The 22012-nt window shown below is 32.5% G+C and overlaps 1 protein-coding gene across 4 annotated transcripts in view; it reads left to right on the forward strand.

The window, feature by feature from the left end:
• Window positions 1-22012, forward strand: part of LOC145254766 (protein PTHB1-like) — a 141762-nt gene that overhangs the window by 41611 nt on the left and 78139 nt on the right. For all 4 annotated transcript variants that reach the window (XM_080113534.1, XM_080113531.1, XM_080113530.1 and 1 more), the window contains 5 exons: window positions 633-711; window positions 3678-3771; window positions 6497-6592; window positions 7406-7526; window positions 17870-18051. In XM_080113534.1, coding sequence (XP_079969660.1) covers window positions 633-711; window positions 3678-3771; window positions 6497-6592; window positions 7406-7526; window positions 17870-18051 — 572 coding nt within the window. The remainder of the gene's footprint in view (window positions 1-632; window positions 712-3677; window positions 3772-6496; window positions 6593-7405; window positions 7527-17869; window positions 18052-22012) is intronic.

The following is a 22012-nucleotide window of genomic DNA, read 5'->3' on the forward strand; positions in this document are numbered from 1 at the left end:
AATATTAAACTGATGATGTGTAATAATAGTGTGAAGAAACACAGCAATAAGTGTTAACGGTTGATGTGTTTGTAGAGAAGCACTGCCATTCGAACCTGCAAGCCATCCGATACGAAAAATAAGATAAATGCAAATTTAAGTGCTATCATGGGTCGAGGTGGCAGTATAAAAAGATGTTTGTTTTTTTGTTTTTTTGTTTCATGGGAGGAAGAAATTATCTTGTGCACGTGAGGTTTCTGTCAGTTGGAAAGAGGACGAAAAGAAAACTATGATGGCTTGTTGAAGAAGAAATAGAATGTGTATTGTTAAAAAGAATTCAAAGTCCGACCCTTTTTTTCTGTTTTGAGAACAAGCGAACGTTATGTCAAACATGAACACAACTTGTACATCGAACGAATTTACATGACTAAAATAGGGATTAGTTCCCAGAGAAAACTATAGACGATCTTTCATGATGAGAATGTAAGAAAACAAATGCTTGAAGTTGAAAAATGTTATCCCTAACTTTTTCCACTTTATTTTGTTTAATGTTATTTTTAATTTGTTAAAACTCTAATGATTAAAGAAATGAATCACTTCAAAAATATTTTATTCCTCATTAAAACTGATATTTTTTTTCTTACCGTTGTCAGGTACCAGGTGTTGGCTGTTGCCACTGACAGCAAATCCAAAGAAGAGTCACAGAATATGAAGCAAGGAAAACGTGTCACGGTAACAAATTTTTTTATTTTTAAAATCCCAACCTATAGAATCCAAAAAGTATTTCCTGAAGATTTGACCATGATCAAAATCTAATGTAAAATATACTCATTTATAATAGAGCCACACTGTATATTAGTTTGGTGCAAAAATAATGTCGCTTTTAGACGTTCAACTTACAAAAGATCAAAACTCCTTTATAATAAACTTTATTAATCGAAATAAGAACTATTAGAATCGACACATTTTTATCAACGAGAAACAAGTTTATTTATCCCCATTAGCATAGAAATCTGGAGTTCTGGAAGTGATGCAATCATTGAAGGCCGATTCAGCTTTTAAGGCATTTTTCATGCAGGAAGTTGTCGAGATGCTTGAAAAATTGATCATTGGTGGGCAAGAGATCCAGTGAATATGGCAGATGAGTCAGAGTCTCATATCCCAATTTGTTCAGCTTCTGCAGAGTCAATTGAGCAGTATGCAGGCGAGCGTTGTTATGGAAGAGAATTGGTCCCTTCATGTTGACCAATCTTGGGCACATACATTGGAGCTTCTGGTGCAGTTTGTCAATTTGTCAGTAGTACTCCTTCATGGTAATCGTTTCGCCTGGATTCAAGAAGCTGTGATGGATGAAACCAGCCGTAGACCACAAAACAGTCAGCATAACCTTTTTTGGTGCAATTTTGCCTTCAGGAAGTGTTGTGGAGCTTCTCCGGCATTTAACCACTATGCTGAATGTCACCGGTTATTGTAGAGGATCCACTTCTCATTACACATCATGATCTGCTCAAGAAATGGGTCATTTTTGTTGCGCAGAAGGAGCGTAGAAGACACTTCAAAATGACAATTTTTTTGATTATTATTCAATTCATGCAGCACCCATTTATCCAACTTTTTTGACTTCCCTATTTGCTTTAAATGGCGAATGACTGTTGAGTGGTTGACCTTGAATTCAACAGCAACTTCTCATGTGGTTTTGCGAAGATCAGCTTCAATTAAGGCTTTCAAATATTTGTTATCAACCGCAGTCAGCTGAGTGCGACAGTCTTCATCTTCAAGGCGCTCGTCACCATTATGAAATTTCTTGAACCACCGTTATGCCACACGTTCGTTAGTGATTCTTGGGTCAAACGCATCATTGATATCACGAGCTGTCTCAGCAGCTTTTCGGCCTAGTTTAAACTGGAACAAGAAAATCGTGCCGATTTGAATTTTGTCCATGCTGTTGAAAAGCCTGCAAAAAAATGAATGAAGAGATTGAGAATGGTAACAAATAACACGATTCGATAGTAAAAAACGTGCTTCAAAATGATATATAACATGGCTATATATACATACATATATATATATATATATATATATATATATATATATATATATATATATATATATATATATACATATATATATATATATATATATATATATATATATGTATGTATATATATATGTGAGAAAACTATTGTTTTTGCACCAAACTAGCAGATGCAAAAAAATAAAATTGGGAGTTGCAGTGTCGGTAGGAAAGAGATAGTTTTGTTTATTGCGTGTGCATACAAACCTGGCGGCCAGTGAATTACAGTGACTAATACAGGTATTTGTTTCCATAAAATTTGAATGAGATTTTCTTAATTAGCATAGTTGAAAACCTTCAAAAGTCGTCATTCTAAAGAAAATTATGGAGGTGGACCTAATGTACAAATTTACCCCTCCCCTCCCACCCATGAAAAAAGTTAATGAGTGCTCAATGTCGAGAATCCAGTAGATGATATTGCCGAAACATTTATTTTTATTTTGCCGATGATCGTAATAGAGTGTGCTGGTTTAAATGAAGTATATTTAAATAAAGTAAAAAAGAAAAACGTAACTATATCTGAAAAAAATATAATTAATTACTGGAGCAAATGTACAAAGCGAGTGAGCAAGACAAAAAGGAAATAAATGTTTGTTGTTTTTTTTCTTCGGCACCGCCATGAAGAAATGTAAAACGCGAATGAGAGAGCGAGAGAGAGAGAGAGCAAGCGAGCGAGAGAAAGTTGGGAAGAATATATACAGAGAGAGATAGGAAGGGAGAGAAAGAGAGATAGAGCAAATGTAAACTTACGCCATTAAATGTAACAAACTGAATGCAGCAATTTACTCAGAGGACAAAAGTAGGTATCATTGTGACGCCATATTGGAATAGTACATTAGCATTCGTTTAGAATTACATAAATATTAATTAGAAGGAACTTCTCTTTTGTATACACTGACAAGATTTACACTGAACAGAAAATGTAAGTAAAAAAGAAACAATGTTTTTGGTCCCCCGACAATGGAGGAATTGAACCTAATAATTCGCTCCCGTTCGTCTGTTTGTTTGTTCTCATTTTTCTTGGATTTTTAAAAAAATTGTGCACAAACATTAATCATAGAGTAAATTTTTTCCAGAACGGATTTTCTGGGATAACTCTGGTTGCTCCCCTAGGGTGCATTATAGGAGTAAAATTACTCCCTATTCATATTCCCGTTCATTTGTTTTCACTTTTTTCAATAACCACTCTTTGAATTTTTTTTGAAATTTTGCACAAACATTAGTCATGGTGAAAGTAAATTTTTACCAGAACGGATTTTCCAGAATAACTCTGGTTTCCCCCTCGGGGGCATTATAAGGGCAAAATTGCCTCCAAATTGTTCATCCATTCATTTGTTCACTTTTTTCTCAATAATCACACCTTAGATTAAAAAAAAATTTTTGCACAAACATTAGTCATGTTTTCACTGACTTAAGTACATTGAATGCATATCGAACATCTAAGTTGTATCGTAAAATAACAGCAGAAGCTATTCTTCTGTTCATACACGGGGCATCTCTGTTTTTCCATCGTAACTTGAATGTAATATTTTTTTATTTCACACCAAATGCAATAAGCATCATCATTTTACTGATGGATATCCAACACTTTAAGTCACATTTTAGTTTCATTTTTATCTTTCAGGCTAACTGGATTTACAGTTTGGAAGATAATGCTCTTGATATTGACATCATTACTTATGTTTCGCAAGAAACTTCTTGTGTCATCCTTGTGCTTGGTAAGTAATTTTGCGTGAATTCCTTTTATTTTCTGTTGTCACAAAAATCTGAATTTTTACAAAAGGTTTCCACCTCATTTCTACCCCTTTCGCATAAAACAATATTAAAACTAAATATAGCCCACACTACCCTACCCTCTTGCATATATATTTCTACAAAATCATCGCCCACTCACATATTGAGTACTCTTGAAATAAATACTGGAAATAGATACATAAAATATTATATCTCATAATATTTTATGTGGATACATGAAAAAAAAAAAAAAATATATATATATATATATATATATATATATATATATAGCAAAGATTTAATCGATGGTCTTAACCATAACACACAGAGCTAGAAATGCAGCACTTGTGAATGAGTGCTTCTGTTAAAAGCTGGCTACGTCAACCACCTTAAGTCACACAAAACTCTTGTTCAGGTTAACTTTTCACCTATTAATACAAACTAAATGATCTGTTTGATATGGGTCCTGGATATGACCTTAAACTATATCCAGTGGTGAGGCCCCAGCTTGCGGGCTTTGGGGAGTGTGGAGTCACCCTTTAATTGCCATTGCTCCCAGTTCCACTCTGACCCGGAGTGGTAGTACCTGTTAGGGTCCCAACTATGGGTTAAATAGAAACTGACTTGAAAACAAACATATTCTATTAAAACATTTTTCTTCAAAATCTTTAAATAACCTGAAAAGGGTTGATATGCCGTAAAACAAAAACAACCAACCAACTGTTTCATATGCAGCAAAGTGTGCAAGTCTACTGCTGGTTTAAGAAGACACATGATTGTTCATAGGAATACCCTTCAACCTCCAGAGGACGTTAACTCAATGGAAATTGCTCAATTTGTATGTCACATCTGCTTCAAGATGTGCAAATCTGCGGCGGGACTGCAGAGTCATCTGAGATGGTATGGACAATGAGATGGAAAGAACTCAATATGACGGCGATCATCTGGAAAGATGCAGCAATCATCATATATATAGATATATCATTACATTTTAGGGGTACAAAACTTTATTATAGCTGTTAAAAAAGGAAGACTAAGGTTTTTTTTTTATATCCATGGTAAAAAGAAGAATGGAGGGAAAACATTTAATGGAGGTTGAAAAAAATTAAGTAAATAATGGGGTAGAGTCAGCCGACATGTTTTGCGCTTACGTTTCAAAGCCGAATCAAAAAAAAAAAAATGGGGGAACAACTAAAATAAATCTATCGCTATATATAAAGGCATTTCCTCTCCATTGTATAATTATCATAATGATAGATGTATTTCAGTTGTCCCCCATTTTTTTTTCTTTCCAATAAGTTGATTTTATTTTAGTCGTTCCCCTGTTTTAATTTGTTTCCCTATATAAAAAAATAAAACCCTTGATTTGGCTTTGAAAAGTGAGAGTGAAACCCGGTCAGTTAACTCTACCCTCTTATTTAGTTTTTTTTTTTTCAACCTCCATTAAATGTTTTCCATCTGTCCTTCTTTTTACCATGGATACAAAAAAACTCATTTCTTCCCTTTTTTAATAGCTATATACATAACAACAAGAATTTTGAATTCAAAGATGACATAACAAAATGGAAAAATAATTGCAACTTCTCTCCCAATTTTCAGATTTTGTAATCATGCCCATATGCCTTTATTTTTTTTAAATTGATAAGTGCCTTTTTTCTGATAAGTTAAGGGAAGAATAAATTCAAGAATTAACGTAATAATTACGTGAACGATTCTGTGCTATGAAACAGGTGCTGTCAAGAATTGTGCATGTTAATGTACTTAAGCAAATAAATGATAAGATGGTCAACATCTTGAAATTTGGAATATATACTTTTGTCATATATATATATATATATATATATATATATATATACACGCATACACACATTTGTCTTTTAAAATACATCTCAGTATTAAATGTTGCTGTAACAATGGCAAAGAAAATGAAGGATTACCAGCTTTGAAGCATCTGGACATGTTTGCATAGTGGGCACTCGATTTTCTCTGAAAATAAAAAGAACTTCTGTTTGTAGTTAGATTTTTTATAGGTGACAATCACATATGAGGAGAACAACAAGGACAGGTTGAAGGCAGTTGAATTTTTGACAGCTGAGAGAGAATGTTGGAGCTGAGATTTGTAGGTATTCATTATGTTGTTGGTGAAAAGGAATTCTGTTAATTTTCTCAATATATATATATATATATATATATATATATTTAATTTATTTATGTTTGTATAAATAAATTAAATTAAATATACCTGCTCTGTTAACTCATTTAGCACTTTTTTTGGTAGATACATGTTGCTTCAATGGATTTACTTATAGGAAACTAAACTCTACTGCTCTCTCTCTCTATTATATATATATATATATATATATATATATAACAATTACAGTATAGTTACATTCCAAAATCCAAATATTTATTTTTCATACAAACCGCTCCTCCAGCATATTACAATTTCTGCACATTTTTACAAATCCATTTCGTTATGCAGAAACAAACAGTTATTATTACGTCCATACCATCTCTTTTCATTTATATACTCTTCAGAAAAATTAAAAATTCTTTGCTTAGGTAGAAAAAATGCATGACAATATTATGCTGCAAGAAGAAAAATGTTCATAGAAGACTCAGCATCATATTTTTGTTTATATATATATATATATATATATATATATATATATATATATATATAATGTGTGTGTTTTTGCTATTTTTCAGGTGAGCGTTACCTTTATTTATTGACCGAATCAGGGACCCTCCACTGCATGAAGAAACTTGAATATCATGCCAGTTGCTTCTCTGCTTTTGTTCCAAGTATGTATATTGTCTTTTAAAAGTATCACCTTTTTATCATTCCATTAACGTGGGGACAGGTAGCTTCATGTCATATCGTTCTTACCATGTTTCCCACTACAAAAGTGGTGTTCTCGCTGCCTTACTCTTTGAAATGTGCATAATAACTCTTTCTGCACTTTCATAAGTTTGTTGCATGCACAACCTTGTGCCATACATGAACCAACTAAGTTGCCATCATGATTACAGAAACATTAAAGTCCACAATGTTTATTTATATCTTGATTTTGCTCATGCTTTCACTATGATCTTTCCAGACCAAGGAAATGCCTGTCCTGTAATAAAAGTTTCTTATACCTTTAACTCCACACAAATCTAATAGAAGAAAGCAAGTTATTTAGATGACCTGATTAGTCATCAGCGAGAGATTAAAATCATTAATTAGTTATATCTTGCCAGCCCATGTCATGTGCTTCCAAACATACTGACTTCTTGCTATCACACTCTCTCCTTAAACCATATGAAGTCATATAAGTTTTTTAATATATTCTCACAGCCTAGGCACTTTTCACGCCAAGTTCAGTGAGTTGACCTTTGCTGACCTTTCGGTTGTCAGACTTTCTGTTGATCTAAACTAAATCATATGGTAGATAGTCTATTGGTTCAGTACGTTACACATTAAAAAAAAAAAGAAAAGAAAAGTATTTACTGTAAAATGATATTAATTGAAGTAGTAGTTTCTTTTTTGCTTTTTGTCTGACCATCATAAAAATGGCTGAAATGTTACAGATTTTCTGGATGTTGTTGAAGAGTTTTTCTTCTTTTTTTTCCCAGATTCAATAAAGTTTCTTGTTGCCACTCATTCATCATCGCTGCTCGTCTATCAGGATGTTGAATTACTGTGGGCAGCCAAAATGGATCAGACCCCAATCCACATTTGTACCGGATCTTTTCAGTAAGTTGTCAAAACTCGAATCAAAATTGAAAGCTTTTGTTTTTATTTATTAATAAGTCATCACTTATAGATGATGAATATTATGGGAGTTTGTATTATTTAGATTATTTGGACTATCATTCTCATTTTGAGTGTTATTTGCACGACGTTTCAGCTGATATAACCTCCAACCTTTTTCAGGTCTATCTCGTCAAACTCTGAATTATTCTATCAAACTGCATGAAATTCTGAATGGTATCCTTTATTTAATCCATAGGTGTAGCATGATCTTGTTCTGTCAGCCACAACTGGGTAGAAACCCAAAGTAATTTGCAATTGTATTCTCCACATCGCCTGCACTGAGAATTGAACCTTCAACTTCCAGAGGAGTGTTATTTAAAACTTAGTATTATCTAGTACTTTGTCTGTTAGGTGTGTGTGTGTGTGTGTGTGTGCTTATGTATTTGTATGCATAGGATTCCACGGATCTTTTCAGTAAGTTGTCAAAAGTCGAATCTAGCCAGTTGAAAGCTTTTGTTTTTTATTGGCTAATGAGTCACCACTTAGGAATGATGAATATTATGGGAGTCTGTATTATTTGGACTACTGTTCTCATCTTGAATGTTATTTGCACAATGTTTCAGCTGATGTAACTTCCTACCTTCTCCAGGTGTCTCTTGTTAAACTTGAAAATTTTTCTGTTTAACTCAGTATATCTACTGTATATACTTGTGTATGTCGAATTTCTGGGAGACGATTTTAAGGCTATTTTTTAAGGGTCGACTTATACATGGGTAATGTTTTTGGAAATGTTGTCGAAGAGCAACTCGGCTTTGGTAGGAAACTTAATTTTCAACAAGTTATGATCTATTTCTAAATTGCAAGTGAAAAACCAAATTGATTTCTTCTTTCTTTTCATTTCTTTACGGTCACATTTAAAAGATAAATATATTCGCATTGAAATTACTTTTGATTTTTATCGATATGAATAAACGAGAAAGATCTTATTTTGTGTTTTTTTTTTTTTTTTTTTCATATACCGTACATACTTGTGTATAATTAAAATTTCTGAGAGAGGATTTTAAGGTTATTTTTTAGGGGTCGACTTATACATAGGTAATGTTTTTGGAAATGTTGTTAAAGAGCGACTCAGAATTCGATCATAACATAGAAAACTCCATTTTGTTTGTGCACTTAGTATATACATGTAGTCCTAGTAATTAATCACACTCCTTCGATATGATGTATTCAGTGATGATATGACGTTTTTTTTGTTTTTGTTTTTTATAATAGATTAGCAAATGTAGTGTTTATGATATGCAGTTCTCCCCTAAGTTTAACAAGTTTTAACAATTTAATGACAACTATTTAATGACAACAATTTAATGACAACTATTTAATGACAAGTATTTAAGATCAACAATTTAATGACAACAATTTAATGACAACTATTTAATGACAACAATTTAATGACAACAATTTAATGACAACAATTTAATGACAACTATTTAATGACAACAATTTAATGACAAGTATTTAATGGCAACTATTTAATGGCAACTATTTAATGGCAACAATTTAATGACAACTATTTAATGACAACAATTTAATGACAACTATTTAATGACAATTAACTATTTTAAATATATATATATATATATATATATATATATATATATATATATATATATATATATATATATATATATATATATATGTGTGTGTGTGTGTGTTATATTGCTCTAAAAAGAATAAGACAGATAAAATATAGATAATTCCTTTTATGAAATTTAAAGGTTTAATATTATTATATCTTGATTTTAATCTTCCTAAGAGAGATAAAAGTGGCAAAGTAAATACATATTAATATTTTCTGAGTTGAATATTGTTATGGCGAGATGAGCAATTCACCGCCGGAACTTTTTATCAAAAGAACGTTATCACCGGTCACCGGTTGTGAGAGCCTTCCCTGGGCGGGAACACTTAAAAACGTAACATGCTGTCTCTGTAAATATTCTCAATAAACTTCTCTATTTCTTTATTACTTCAAAACCTCTTTATCCATTTATTTCCCTGGTGGAATACCTTTCTTGAATATCCTTTTATTACGGCCACCCACCGTAGGATATTTCAACTGGTGACGAAGATGAGATACGAACTGTAAATTCATCTAAAAAAACAAAACAAAAAAAAAAAACATGTGGTAACCGAGAACATTCTGAAAATTGTTGTTCACAAAGTTCACTTTTAATTGAAGAAAAAGCTTCTTAGAAAGCGAAAGACTGGTGTCTGCCACAAATTTACGCAAGTAAAAAATAATTTTTATATTATTGACGAGTCAAACTCCGTTTTTCTCTTTTTAAACTCCCAAAGAGTTGACGTTATATAACGTGTGTGTGTAAATTGTGACTTTCTTCATGATTAACGGACGTGTTTTTTGTATTTGGTTAATACGATAAAAAACCAACAAATGAACAATACTGAGGAATCTATGTTTATTTAATAAAGAAAATTTTTGAAAAGAATTTTACGTGTGTTTGCTGAAGTAGACAAAAAAAGAGTCTTTTGAAATTTTGTCAAGTGTTATTTTAACGGTGATTTTTTTTTTCGGAACTTTCCTATGTGTTGACAATTTTCTGTGAAAATAAGCATCTTGTTTTTGAACAATATTTTTTTTTTTTTCTTTTCTGTGGTATACGTTAACTTGCTATTGATACATTTAAAAAGAAAATGACATTGGAACAAATAGTGATGTTGGTGAAAGCGTTAACTGAGAGTTTAATCGCTCAACAAAAAGCCCAAATGGATTTTCAAAAACAAATGCTAATTCAACAAGAACGTTTCAAAACTCTTGTAATACAACAAACGATGGATAATCGCTTATTTTGTGAAACGATTTTGTCAGAAAAATCTAAGGAGGATGCATCCAGATATTTTTTGGTTGAGGGTATAGCGAACTCGCTTTCAGAGTTTAAATATGACCCAGAAAAAGGTGACACTTTTCCAGCCTATTATCGTAGGTTTGAAACGATATTTACAAAACGATGCGAGAAGTGGTCGGATGAGGAAAAAATAACACTATTACTCCAAAAAATGGGCACAGAAGAAAATACTAAATTCACGAATTTGATATTGCCTAAAAAACCGGAAGAGATCTCTTTTTCTGAAACAGTGAAAATTTTGTGTATTATATTCGGTGAAAGAGATAGTTTTTTTCATACACGGTATAGGTGTTTAAATATGTCAAAAGACGAAACTGATGACATTGTCACATATGCGGGCAAAGTCAACGCCCAGTCTGAACTGTTTAAATTAAAGGATTTATCAGTGGGCATGTTTAAGTGCTACATATTTGTCCAGGGACTGACAGCACCGAAGGACAAGGATTTAAGGTCAAAGATATTATCAATCATGGAACAAGACCCGGAAATGAACTTGCAAAAAGTGACAGAAGAATGTCAAAAATTGATAAATGTAAAAAGGGACACTACGAGGATAGAGGGAAAAGTCACATCCCAAGTCCAGGTAGTAAAACAGAAGACATTTCCAAAAGACAAAAGGAAAAGTTTTGAATGTTGGAGTTGTGCGGGTCCGCACTTAAGAAAAAACTGCCCTTATAAAGACCAACTTTGTACCAAATGTGACCTAGTGGGACGCCGGGCATCCCACTGCCGAACTAAGCAAGACAAAAGACGGAAATGGAAGCCAAAAGTAAATGTGGTCTTGTCCAAAGAAGAAATAAAACAAGGCGGGAAACGGAAATTTGTTCACACACAAATAAATGGTCACTCAGTGAAGCTACTTTTAGACACAGGTAGCGATATATCAATTATCGACGAAGTGACCCGGAAGAGAATTGGTGGTCCAAAACTGAGAAAAACACAAAAAATTGCAAAAAGTGTTTCCGGAGAGTGATTAAAATTCATGGGAGAATTTAATTGCGGTGTTTCTCTTGGATCGAAAACTTTTTCCTCAAACCTTTCAGTTGTTCCAGGAATAAATTCTTGCCTTTTTGGAATTGATTAGATTGTTTTGTTTGATTTATGGGAGCTACCCATGAATTCATTTTGCAATAATGTAAAAGCGTTGGAAAAGAAAAATTCCAAACAAAATGACCATTTTCTGGCAGTGTTAAAAAGTGAATTCCCCAAAATTTTTACAGAGGGATTAGTAGTGTGCACCAAAACTGAAGTAAATTTTGAATTAAAACAGAATGTGAAACCTGTTTTTAGACCAAAAAGAAATGTGCCTTTTTCTTCAAAAGAAGATATTGAAATTGAACTAAAAAGACTACAGAAGAATGGTGTAGTTGAAAAAGTTGACTATTCTGAGTGGGCGAGCCCCACTGTGTATGTTAAAAAGAAAAATAAGAAGATTCGGGTATGTGCCGATTTTTCTACAGGCCTTAATGACTGTCTGATGGATCGTAGTTATCCACTTCCATCTCCTGAAGACATTTTTACAAAGCTGAATGGAGGTAGAATTTTCTCCAAAATCGACTTATCGGAAGATTACCTTTAGGTAAAAGTCAGTGAAGAATGTTCTAAGTATTTGTGTATCAATACACATTTAGGACTTTTCCGACTAAAAAGACTTCCTTTTGGATTAAAAGTGGCCCCAGCACTATTTCAGCAAATAATAGATACGATGCTTGCTGATTTAGATGTTGCAATCGCATATTTGAATGACATCCTTGTCAAAAGTAAAAATGTACAGGAACATAAGGAACACATCAGAGCAGTTTTCCAAAGAATTGAGGAATTTGGTTTCAAGTTAAGTGCCGAAAAATGTGAATTCTTTTTAAAACAGATAAAATATCTTGGTCAAATTATCGACAGCCAAGGCAGAAGACCGGATCCTCAGAGAACAGAAGCAATCGAGAGGATGCCAGCACCCAATAATGTTGCCCAGTTACAATCTTTTTTGGGTTTGGCTCAATATTATGCTATTTATATTCCAAACATGCATAAGTTGAGAGCACCATTAAATGATTTGTTAAAAAAAGGACAAAAGTGGATTTGGTCAAAAGAATGCCAAAATGCGTTTGAAGATATTAAGAAATGCCTGCTATCAGATTTAGCTCTAGCACATTTTGATCCACAGAAAGAATTGATTGTTGCATCAGATGCAAGTGACTACGGAGTAGGAGCAGTTCTTCTCCATAAACTTGAAGATGGATCAACAAAGCCAATAGCCCATGTATCCAGATCACTTTTGCCGGCTGAAAGAAACTATTCTCAAATTGAAAAAGAAAGCTTGGCGATTATTTATGCCATTAAAAAATTCCATAGATTTATTCATAGAAGGATGTTTACTTTGCAAACCGACCACAAACCCTTATTGACTATTTTTGGCTCTAAAAAAGGCATACCTACGTACACTGCGAACAGACTCCAACGATGGAGCATAATTCTACTAAATTATAACTTTAAAATGGAGTACATTTCATCCAAAAATATCGGACATGCAGATGAACTGTCCAGGCTCATCCAAAAGTGTGCTGAACCTTTGGAAGACACAGTAATAGCTGCATTGACAGAGGAAAAAGAACTCTCCGGATTACTGTGCAACACAATCAGAGAGTTACCAGTGACTCTAGACGAAATAAATAATGCAGCAGAAAAGGATGATTATATTGTGAAAATGAAAAAGTTGGTGCAACTAAATGGAAAATCAAAGAAAGACCCTAAAATTTTACCATTTTCCATTTGTGCTCAAACCTTGATGTACGCAGACAGAGTCGTCATACCGACTACGCTTCAGAGAAAAATTTTAAAAGAATTTCATAGTGGTCATCCAGGCATGTCGAGAATAAAAGCTTTAATGCGTGGATATACGTATTGGCCTAGGATGGACCAGGACATTGAAAAACTCGTAAGAGAGTGTCGAGGGTGTCAGTTAGCAGCAAAGGCACCACCTGTGCAGATACAACCGTGGCCAAAGACTGATACACCGTGGACTCAGTTACATATCGATTATGCAGGTCCTTTAAATGGACATTATTTCTTAGTGGTCGTCGACTGTTTCACAAAATGGCCAAAAGTGTTTAAATACAAACACCCTACTTCGATGAGTACAATAGATGCACTAAGAGTTCTCTTCAGTCGTTTTGGAATGCCAAAAACTATTGTCAGCGACAACGGCACCCAATTTATCAGCAAAGAATTTGAAGAATTCTGCAAGGCTCTAGTTATTGAACATTTAACAACGGCAATCTACCACCAAAGGTCAAATGGCCTCGCAGAGAGGTTCGTCGATACATTCAAAAGAGCCTTGAAGAAAAACCAAGGCATGGACACTGACGAGAAGAGTCTTGAACAATTTTTATCGGTGTACAGGATAACTCCGAACCCAAACACTGATACCGGTTTGTCACCAGCCGAACTGATGTTTGCACGGAAAATCAGATCTGTATTTGACAGAATTTTACCAAGTACAACCAGAGTAACAACAACAAAAGAAAATTTTCCAACAAGGTTTTACAAACCTGGCGACAGAATATTCTTCCTGAATTACAGAAGTGGAAAAAATTTTGGGGAGAAGGGGATTATCATGAAAAGAATTGGACACATGCTATATTCTGTAAGAAGTAATAAATTCGACTGTCGCAGGCATATAAATCAGCTAAGACCTCGACACACTGATGACTACAAACAGGCAGAAGAAAATGACCTGCCCCTAGAGGTTTTGTATGATTCTTTTAATATTCCCCAACCCTTAACAGAACTTACTCCAGATTTGAGAGTTCCAGCTTCTCCACCAACTCCACCCACTCAAACGATATTGAGGAGAAAAAGTACAAGGGTGAAAAGAAAAGTTAACCGGCTGAGCCCCAAGCCAAAAAGCAAATGATATTAAGCCAAATTCTCTTGGGAGAAATTGTCTTAGGGGGAGGTGTTATGGCGAGATGAGCAATTCACCACCAGAACTTTTTATCGAAAGAACGTTATCACCGGTCACCGGTTGTGAGAGCCTTCCCTGGGCGGGAACACTTAAAAACGTAACATGCTGTCTCTGTAAATATTCTCAATAAACTTCTCTATTTCTTTATTACTTCAGAACCTCTTTAACCATTTATTTCCCTGGTGGAATACCTTTCTTGAATATCCTTTTATTATGGCCACCCACCGCAGGATATATCAAATATATAAAAAAACACAAGTTTTGGAGGTTTATTATAAAAAAATATTTTATTAAATACTAACAGTTCAGCCCAGCTTTTCTCGGGCCCTATGTACTGTTCATAATTTTATGTGCATATGTATATATGTATTAAAATATTTGACTCATGTCCAGGTAATCCACATCCAAAATTCCAAGTGTTTAGACCCAAAATTGGTGGAGGAGTTTGATAGAGTCTGCAAAGGTGAACTCTTTCAACTTTGACCTCTTTGCAGTGAAATTTTCACCCAAAATCTATTTAAAAAGCTTGCTGCGTGTTTGAATACGCTTTATGTATAATTTCAAATGTTTAGACGAAAAATTGGCTGAATAGTTTGCTAGAGCCCTCAAAGGTCAAATCTTTTGAACTTTGAGCCCTTGGCAGCCAAATTTTCGACCAAAAACCAATTAAAAAGCTTGCCCTATGCTTGAATACACTTTATGTAAAATTTTAAATGTTTAGATCAAAAATTGGCTGAATAATTTGGTAGAGACCACAGAGATCAAATTTAAAAAAAAACTTTGACCCCAATTTTGATCCCTTAACATTTATTCTTTTGGGCTCAAATCAAATTAAAAGGTTTGATCCATGTCCAAGGAACCTACATCTAAAATTTCAAGTGTTTAGACCCAAAATTGGCGGAGGAGTTCAGTAGAGTTTTCGAAGGTCAAATCGTTGAACTTTGAGTTCTTGACAGCCAATTTTTTTAGGCCAAACACCAATTAAAAATATTTCCCCAAATCTCAATACCCCTTATGTCAAATCTCGAGTCTGTAGACTGAAAATTGACAGAGTAGTCTGGTAGGGAAGTGTAGACACACACACACACACACACACACACACACACACACACACACACACACACACACACACAGTTTCACTTTTATAGATATATAGATTGAAAAAATTCTTTTAAAAATATACATTTTGCCAATTAATATTAAAAACTTTGAATCTAAAATTTTATGTTAGTTTTGATCATATTAATCTCCAACAATGTGGACTTGTCAACCCTTATGCCTTAACTTCAATCAATTTCTTGCTGTTTCACATAATCTGTATTTTGAAGTTCTCATCCATTTACATTGTCATACACTTCTTGCACACAAATTATTCATCTTCCCTCAACTTAATTCCACTTTTTATGTATCAATGCTTACATACACCTATAGACACATGCCCTTTGAAATCTAACATGCGTTATTCAAACTGTACACACATCCATGCATACACCTTTAAATAACGAACCGGTTTTTTTTTTTTACAGTGGTCACCACTTATCAAGACCCGGAAGCCACTCAGGGATAAGGGTTATTGCAAGTACATTACGTTAATGTGGAGATTTGATGAAGTGTTTACTTAAGGGGGTGGTTCATTAGGAATTTGTTAACGTTAGACTTGAACACATCCAAGTTGTAGTCAGGTGGGAAGCAGGCAGACGGAACATAGTTCCACAGGCGTGCAGTTCTAAGAAAGAAGCTTTGTTCATGGAATCCACGTTTTGATTTAGGCACAGATAAAGAGTGGGGAAATTTTTCATAGTGGATTCGGCTAGACGGGTGTTTTTCATGAAAGATTGGCGAGGGGGGACCAGAGATTGGAGTTCAGAAGAGCACCTGCCCCTGTAATCCTCATTTGCCCAACAGGTGGCGTTCTCTATTTCCTGTTCTGTCTCTCTATCTTCTTTTTTCTTTTCTATTCGAGCGTCGAAGTGACAACATGTTTCGTTTTCTTGTCTAGCTTATATAAGCAATTTTTCTTGTCTAGCTTATATAAGCAATTTTTCTTGTCTAGTTTATATAAGCAATTTTTCTTGTCTAGCTTATATAAGCAATTTTTCTACATGTGTCTCAACAGCTGTGCATTCTTTCAAGGTAGAAAGGAACATTCAACGGACTCCTACACATGTATTATTTAATTAACTCTTGAATGAATGCTCGTTATATCTTAACAAACTCTTACATACACAAGAACTCTCATACACACATGCATGTGTACACAAACACATTCTATATTGTATATGTAAATAAATATTCTCTGTATATATGCATATATGTAATCCTGCTTTGTAGTGCGTCAATATAACAACAGGACATATATAAATGAACAGCAATTTTGCTATCATCCAAAATCCAAGGCTTTAATAAACTTTGGTACATTTTTTTACAGACCTGTTTCGTTCAAGGGGAACAATCAATAGTTGTATATCAACATTGGATATTTGCTTACATGGATTCATTAAAAAAAAAATAAAAAAAAGGAACAGAAAGTTCTTAAAGAGAAAAATGCCTAACATTGTAATACATCAGCAAGGCTAATAACTTTTGCTATATTCCAAACAGTATGGATTTATTTTGCACACATTTAAAACTGTTCCAAAATTATTAATTTTATTAGACTATAAAGCATCAGTAAGTGTTTAAACAAGAACAAGAGAGGCCAAGCATTTATCAGTGTTGTATTAAATGCTTTCTATTACCTGCATCTCCATCTCTAGTACAATGGACTATTTCTGAGAAGGATTATAAACACTAAGCAAAAATGAATCTCTTTTGCTTTGTGTACTTTGAATTAATTTGTTGAGCAAAATTTTTCTAAAGTTATATCAACCATTTTTGTATTCTCTGTCAGTTTGAATGTAAACAAGACATATCCACCATGTTGAAAATTCAATCAATTGTAATTTCTTTCTTTAACAAATTATATTTAAAGAAATTCAATAACTACATAATTCAACATAAATTTCTCCTCCTCTTCGTCCTCTGCTGTGACAATCTGACGCTTTGCAAATCTCGTTTACTGAAACTTATTTTTAAATTGTTTTAAAATTATTTTTAAATTATTTTTTAATTGTTTTAAAATTATTTTTTAATTGTTTTAAAATTATTTTTTAATTGTTTTAAAATTATTTTTTAATTGTTTTAAAATTATTTTAAAATTATTTTAAATTGTTTTTTTAAATTATGTTTTGTTTTAAAATTAACAACAACACCAACAACAACAAAAATAAGTAAATAAGAATGATTTTATCATTTCACAACATTTTCAGGTTTTCAAATTTTCCCATTTATTTTCAAATTATTTTTTTAATTATATTTTAATTGTTTTAAAATTATTTTTTAATTATATTTTAATTGTTTTAAAATTATTTTAAAATTGTAGCCAAGTTACATAAGATACTTTTTTCAATTTTTCCTTTCAGAGGAATTGATGGGATGATTGTCAGTCTCACTGAAGATGGTTACTTGCAATGTTCGTATTTAGGCAGTGATCCAGATCTATTCACACCACCTTTAGTTGATTCTCGGGATATCAGGTATGAAGATGTGGACAAAGAAATCAACAGCCTTAATAAAAGGATTAAAGATGTCTCAAACCGAACAGGTGAGATGAATAAGTTTCTTGTTTGCATTTTGTGTTCATTATTCAATGTAAAAATTCAAGCTTGTTTGGTATTGAAATGAAGATGAGTTCACCAAATAATAACGAATGAAATTGTTTGAATACAAGTTTATTTCACAGCACATGTATTAAACATATATTCCAAACGTATTATTAAACATATATTCCAAACGTATTATTGAACATATATTCCAAACGTATTATTAAACATATATTCCAAACGTATTATTAAACATATATTCCAAACGTATTATTGAACATATATTCCAAACATAGTATTAAACATATATTCCAAACGTATTATTAAACATATATTCCAAACATAGTATTAAACATATATTCCAAACATAGTATTAAACATATATTCCAAACATAGTATTAAACATATATTCCAAACGTATTATTAAACATATATTCCAAACATAGTATTGAACATATATTCCAAACATAGTATTGAACATATATTCCAAACATATTATTAAACATATATTCACAACATAGTATTAAACATATATTCCAAACATAGTATTAAACATATATTCCAAACATAGTATTGAACATATATTCCAAACATATTATTAAACATGTATTCCAAACATATTATTAAACATGTATTCCAAGCATAGTATTAAACATATATTCCAAACATAGTATTAAACATATATTCCAAACATAGTATTGAACATATATTCCAAACATAGTATTAAACATGTATTCCAAACATAGTATTAAACATATATTCCAAACATAGTATTGAACATATATTCCAAACATATTATTAAACATGTATTCCAAACATAGTATTAAACATGTATTCCAAGCATAGTATTAAACATATATTCCAAACATAGTATTAAACGTGTATTCCAAACATAGTATTGAACATATATTCCAAACATAGTATTAAACATATATTCCAAACATAGTATTGAACATATATTCCAAACATAGTATTGAACATATATTCCAAACATAGTATTGAACATATATTCCAAACATAGTATTAAACATATATTCCAAACATAGTATTAAACATATATTCCAAACATAGTATTGAACATATATTCCAAACATAGTATTAAACATATATTCCAAACATAGTATTGAACATATATTCCAAACATATTATTAAACATGTATTCCAAACATAGTATTAAACATATATTCCAAACATAGTATTAAACATATATTCCAAACGTATTATTAAACATATATTCCAAACATAGTATTAAACATATATTCCAAACATATATTCCAAACATATTATTAAACATATATTCCAAACATAGTATTAAACATATATTCCAAACATAGTATTAAACATATATTCCAAACATATTATTAAACATATATTCCAAACATATTCATCATTAGAACAAAAAGCTAAGACAAAGTACATTTAACACTGTTTAGTACTGTTGCCACATCTGGGAAGGATCTGCTTGGTTATTCCCATCTTGCCTTGATAAAGTTCAAAACCTGCTTCAAAACCTAGTAGGTAATGTTCTTTTCTCTTTCCTGCAACCTCTTTCCCAAAGAAGCGATGCTGTGAGACTGTCTCTGATCTATCGTTATTTTCATGGCAAGTTCTCGTCTGAACTCTAATTTATGGTTCTCCCTTGCCAGACTTTCACAAAAACACTCGACTAGCTATAACCACTATTAATAATTTACCCCACTCTCTATCTGTTCCTAAATCTAAATGCAGATTCCTAGAACTACTCACCTGTGGAACACTGTTCCGCTGGCCAGCTTCCCGGCTGACTACAATATCGTAGTCTTCAAGTCCAATGTAAACAAGTTCTTGTTGAGCTGTCCTCTTAAATAATCAAATTCTACCCAATTTACACCGTTAACGGTTACTACACTATCACCTAACATTTATTAACCCTTATCCTTGAATGGTCTTCAGGCCTTGATAAGTGGTGACTCCTTTGTAAAAAAATTTTTTTTTGAATAAATTAATAAAAAAATAACATTCTTGGAGGGAGGGTGTGTGCATAGTGTCACACTATTGGAGCATCTCTGTTTTGTAGGGGATGTATGTGTATTCTGGCTGGTTTGTAATATTGCGGCAAAATGTATTCTTAAGAGTATAGATATATTATTAAAGCATGTCTACATTATTTGCTGAATACTACATAATTATGTTAGCTTATAAGGTGCTTCTTTGTTATAAGAGCGAAAATCAAAATATTGAATTTCAAATAAAACTAATGGTATCTACTTATTTTTTTTTTATTTTTTACATGGAGGTCACCATTTATCAAGGCCCAAGGGCCACTTGGGGATAAGGGTTATTGTGTGTACAGTAATCAATGGGATAGTGTAGTAATAGTATTGGCGAATTGATAAAGTGTTATTACTTAAGGGAGCGGTTCATCAGAAATTTGTTTGTGTTGGACTTGAAGACATCCAGGTTGAAGTCGGAAGGGAAACAGGCAAACGGAACAGAGTTCCACAGGCATGCAGTTCTAAGAAAGAAGCTTTGTTCGTAGAAACTACGTTTTGATTTAGGCACAGATAAGAAGTGGAGAAAATTATTGACGGTGGTTTCAGCTAGTCGGGTGTTTTTTGAAAAAGATTGGCGAGGGTGGACCAGAGAATGGAGCTCAGACGAGCACTTGCCATGGAAATAACGATAGATCAAAGATAGGCTCGCTACCTCTCTTCTTGTCATGTCACAGTAAATAACATATCCAAAAATTTTAAAAACAATATGGTAGAAAATTTATTATTATTGAAAACAGTTTTCGGAGATGCTTAGCAAAAATTGAGTTTTGCTAAATTGGCCTAAGATTTCAAAAATTAATTACTTGTTACTAGTCAAACTCTCCGGTTTCTTTTTCTTTTTTTTTTTTTGAAAAACTCAATTTTCTCTAAAAGTTATTTAATTTAATTATTAATGAAAAAAGTTTTTGAAGAAAGACTTTTTTCATTAATAATTAATTATCTATGTTATCATTTTTTGTAATTTTTGGATATCTTCATTACTGCGACATGACAAGTAGATACCATCAGTTTTACTTAAAATTCAATATTTCGATTTTCAAATTTCGCTCTAATAATGAAGAAGCACCACTTATAAAATAGTTATCCATGGACACATGTTTTGCTGTATCTATGCCTCATCAGTACAGCTGACTATAACCATAGAGAGTATGATCGGGTGCACATACCACTACGCTACAAAACCTCAGTTGAAATTATGTGCTATTTTTATTGCTTTAAAGTTATGTTTATTATTGTTTTTCAATTTTTAACGTTAATTAATGATATATTTGAGAAGGATGTTGTAGTTTGCTTGAAGCATTGTGTGTAATGTGAAAGGAGTTGCTTATGAAGGCTATATCAATGCGGTTCATAGGAAACACTGTTGATAAAAGTTAGTATATAAAAGAATTCTAGAAATTGATTTGATTGTAGGGCTAGGACAACAGCATATTCTTTTCATTGTTTTGACTCTTGAGTGTGTATTATCCGTTGATATCTTATATGCTTTTATATAGAGTGATGTGGTTCTTAGTTGTCAAACTGTGTCGGATATATACTTGAGAGTCATAACAATGAAAAAAATATGCTGTTGTCATAGCCCTATTTGATAGACAGTCTGCGACACTGTCTTCCGAAAATAAAGAAATGAAAAAAAAAAAAATAAAACAGACAAAGGAAGGCCTCGCCAAATAGTTGTATAGGTTTCTTTTTATTTTCTCCCTTGAAGAAGAGATACTACTCTTGAAAATTAGGGACATCACCACCTACCATTTTGTACAGCACATTATGTTAGCAAATAAATGTAATATAATTAAAAATTATTGAAAATTCCTTCTAATATTGTCATTATTCTTTTATATACTAACTTTTGTCAACAGTGTTTTCTACGAACCGCATTGATATAGCCTTTATACACAACTTCTTTAGCAATATATTTGTTTATATCTAA

Source organism: Euprymna scolopes, chromosome 30 (assembly GCF_053919585.1).
Source record: "Euprymna scolopes isolate OS-2025 chromosome 30, ASM5391958v1, whole genome shotgun sequence".
Taxonomy (NCBI): Eukaryota; Metazoa; Mollusca; class Cephalopoda; order Sepiida; family Sepiolidae; genus Euprymna; species Euprymna scolopes.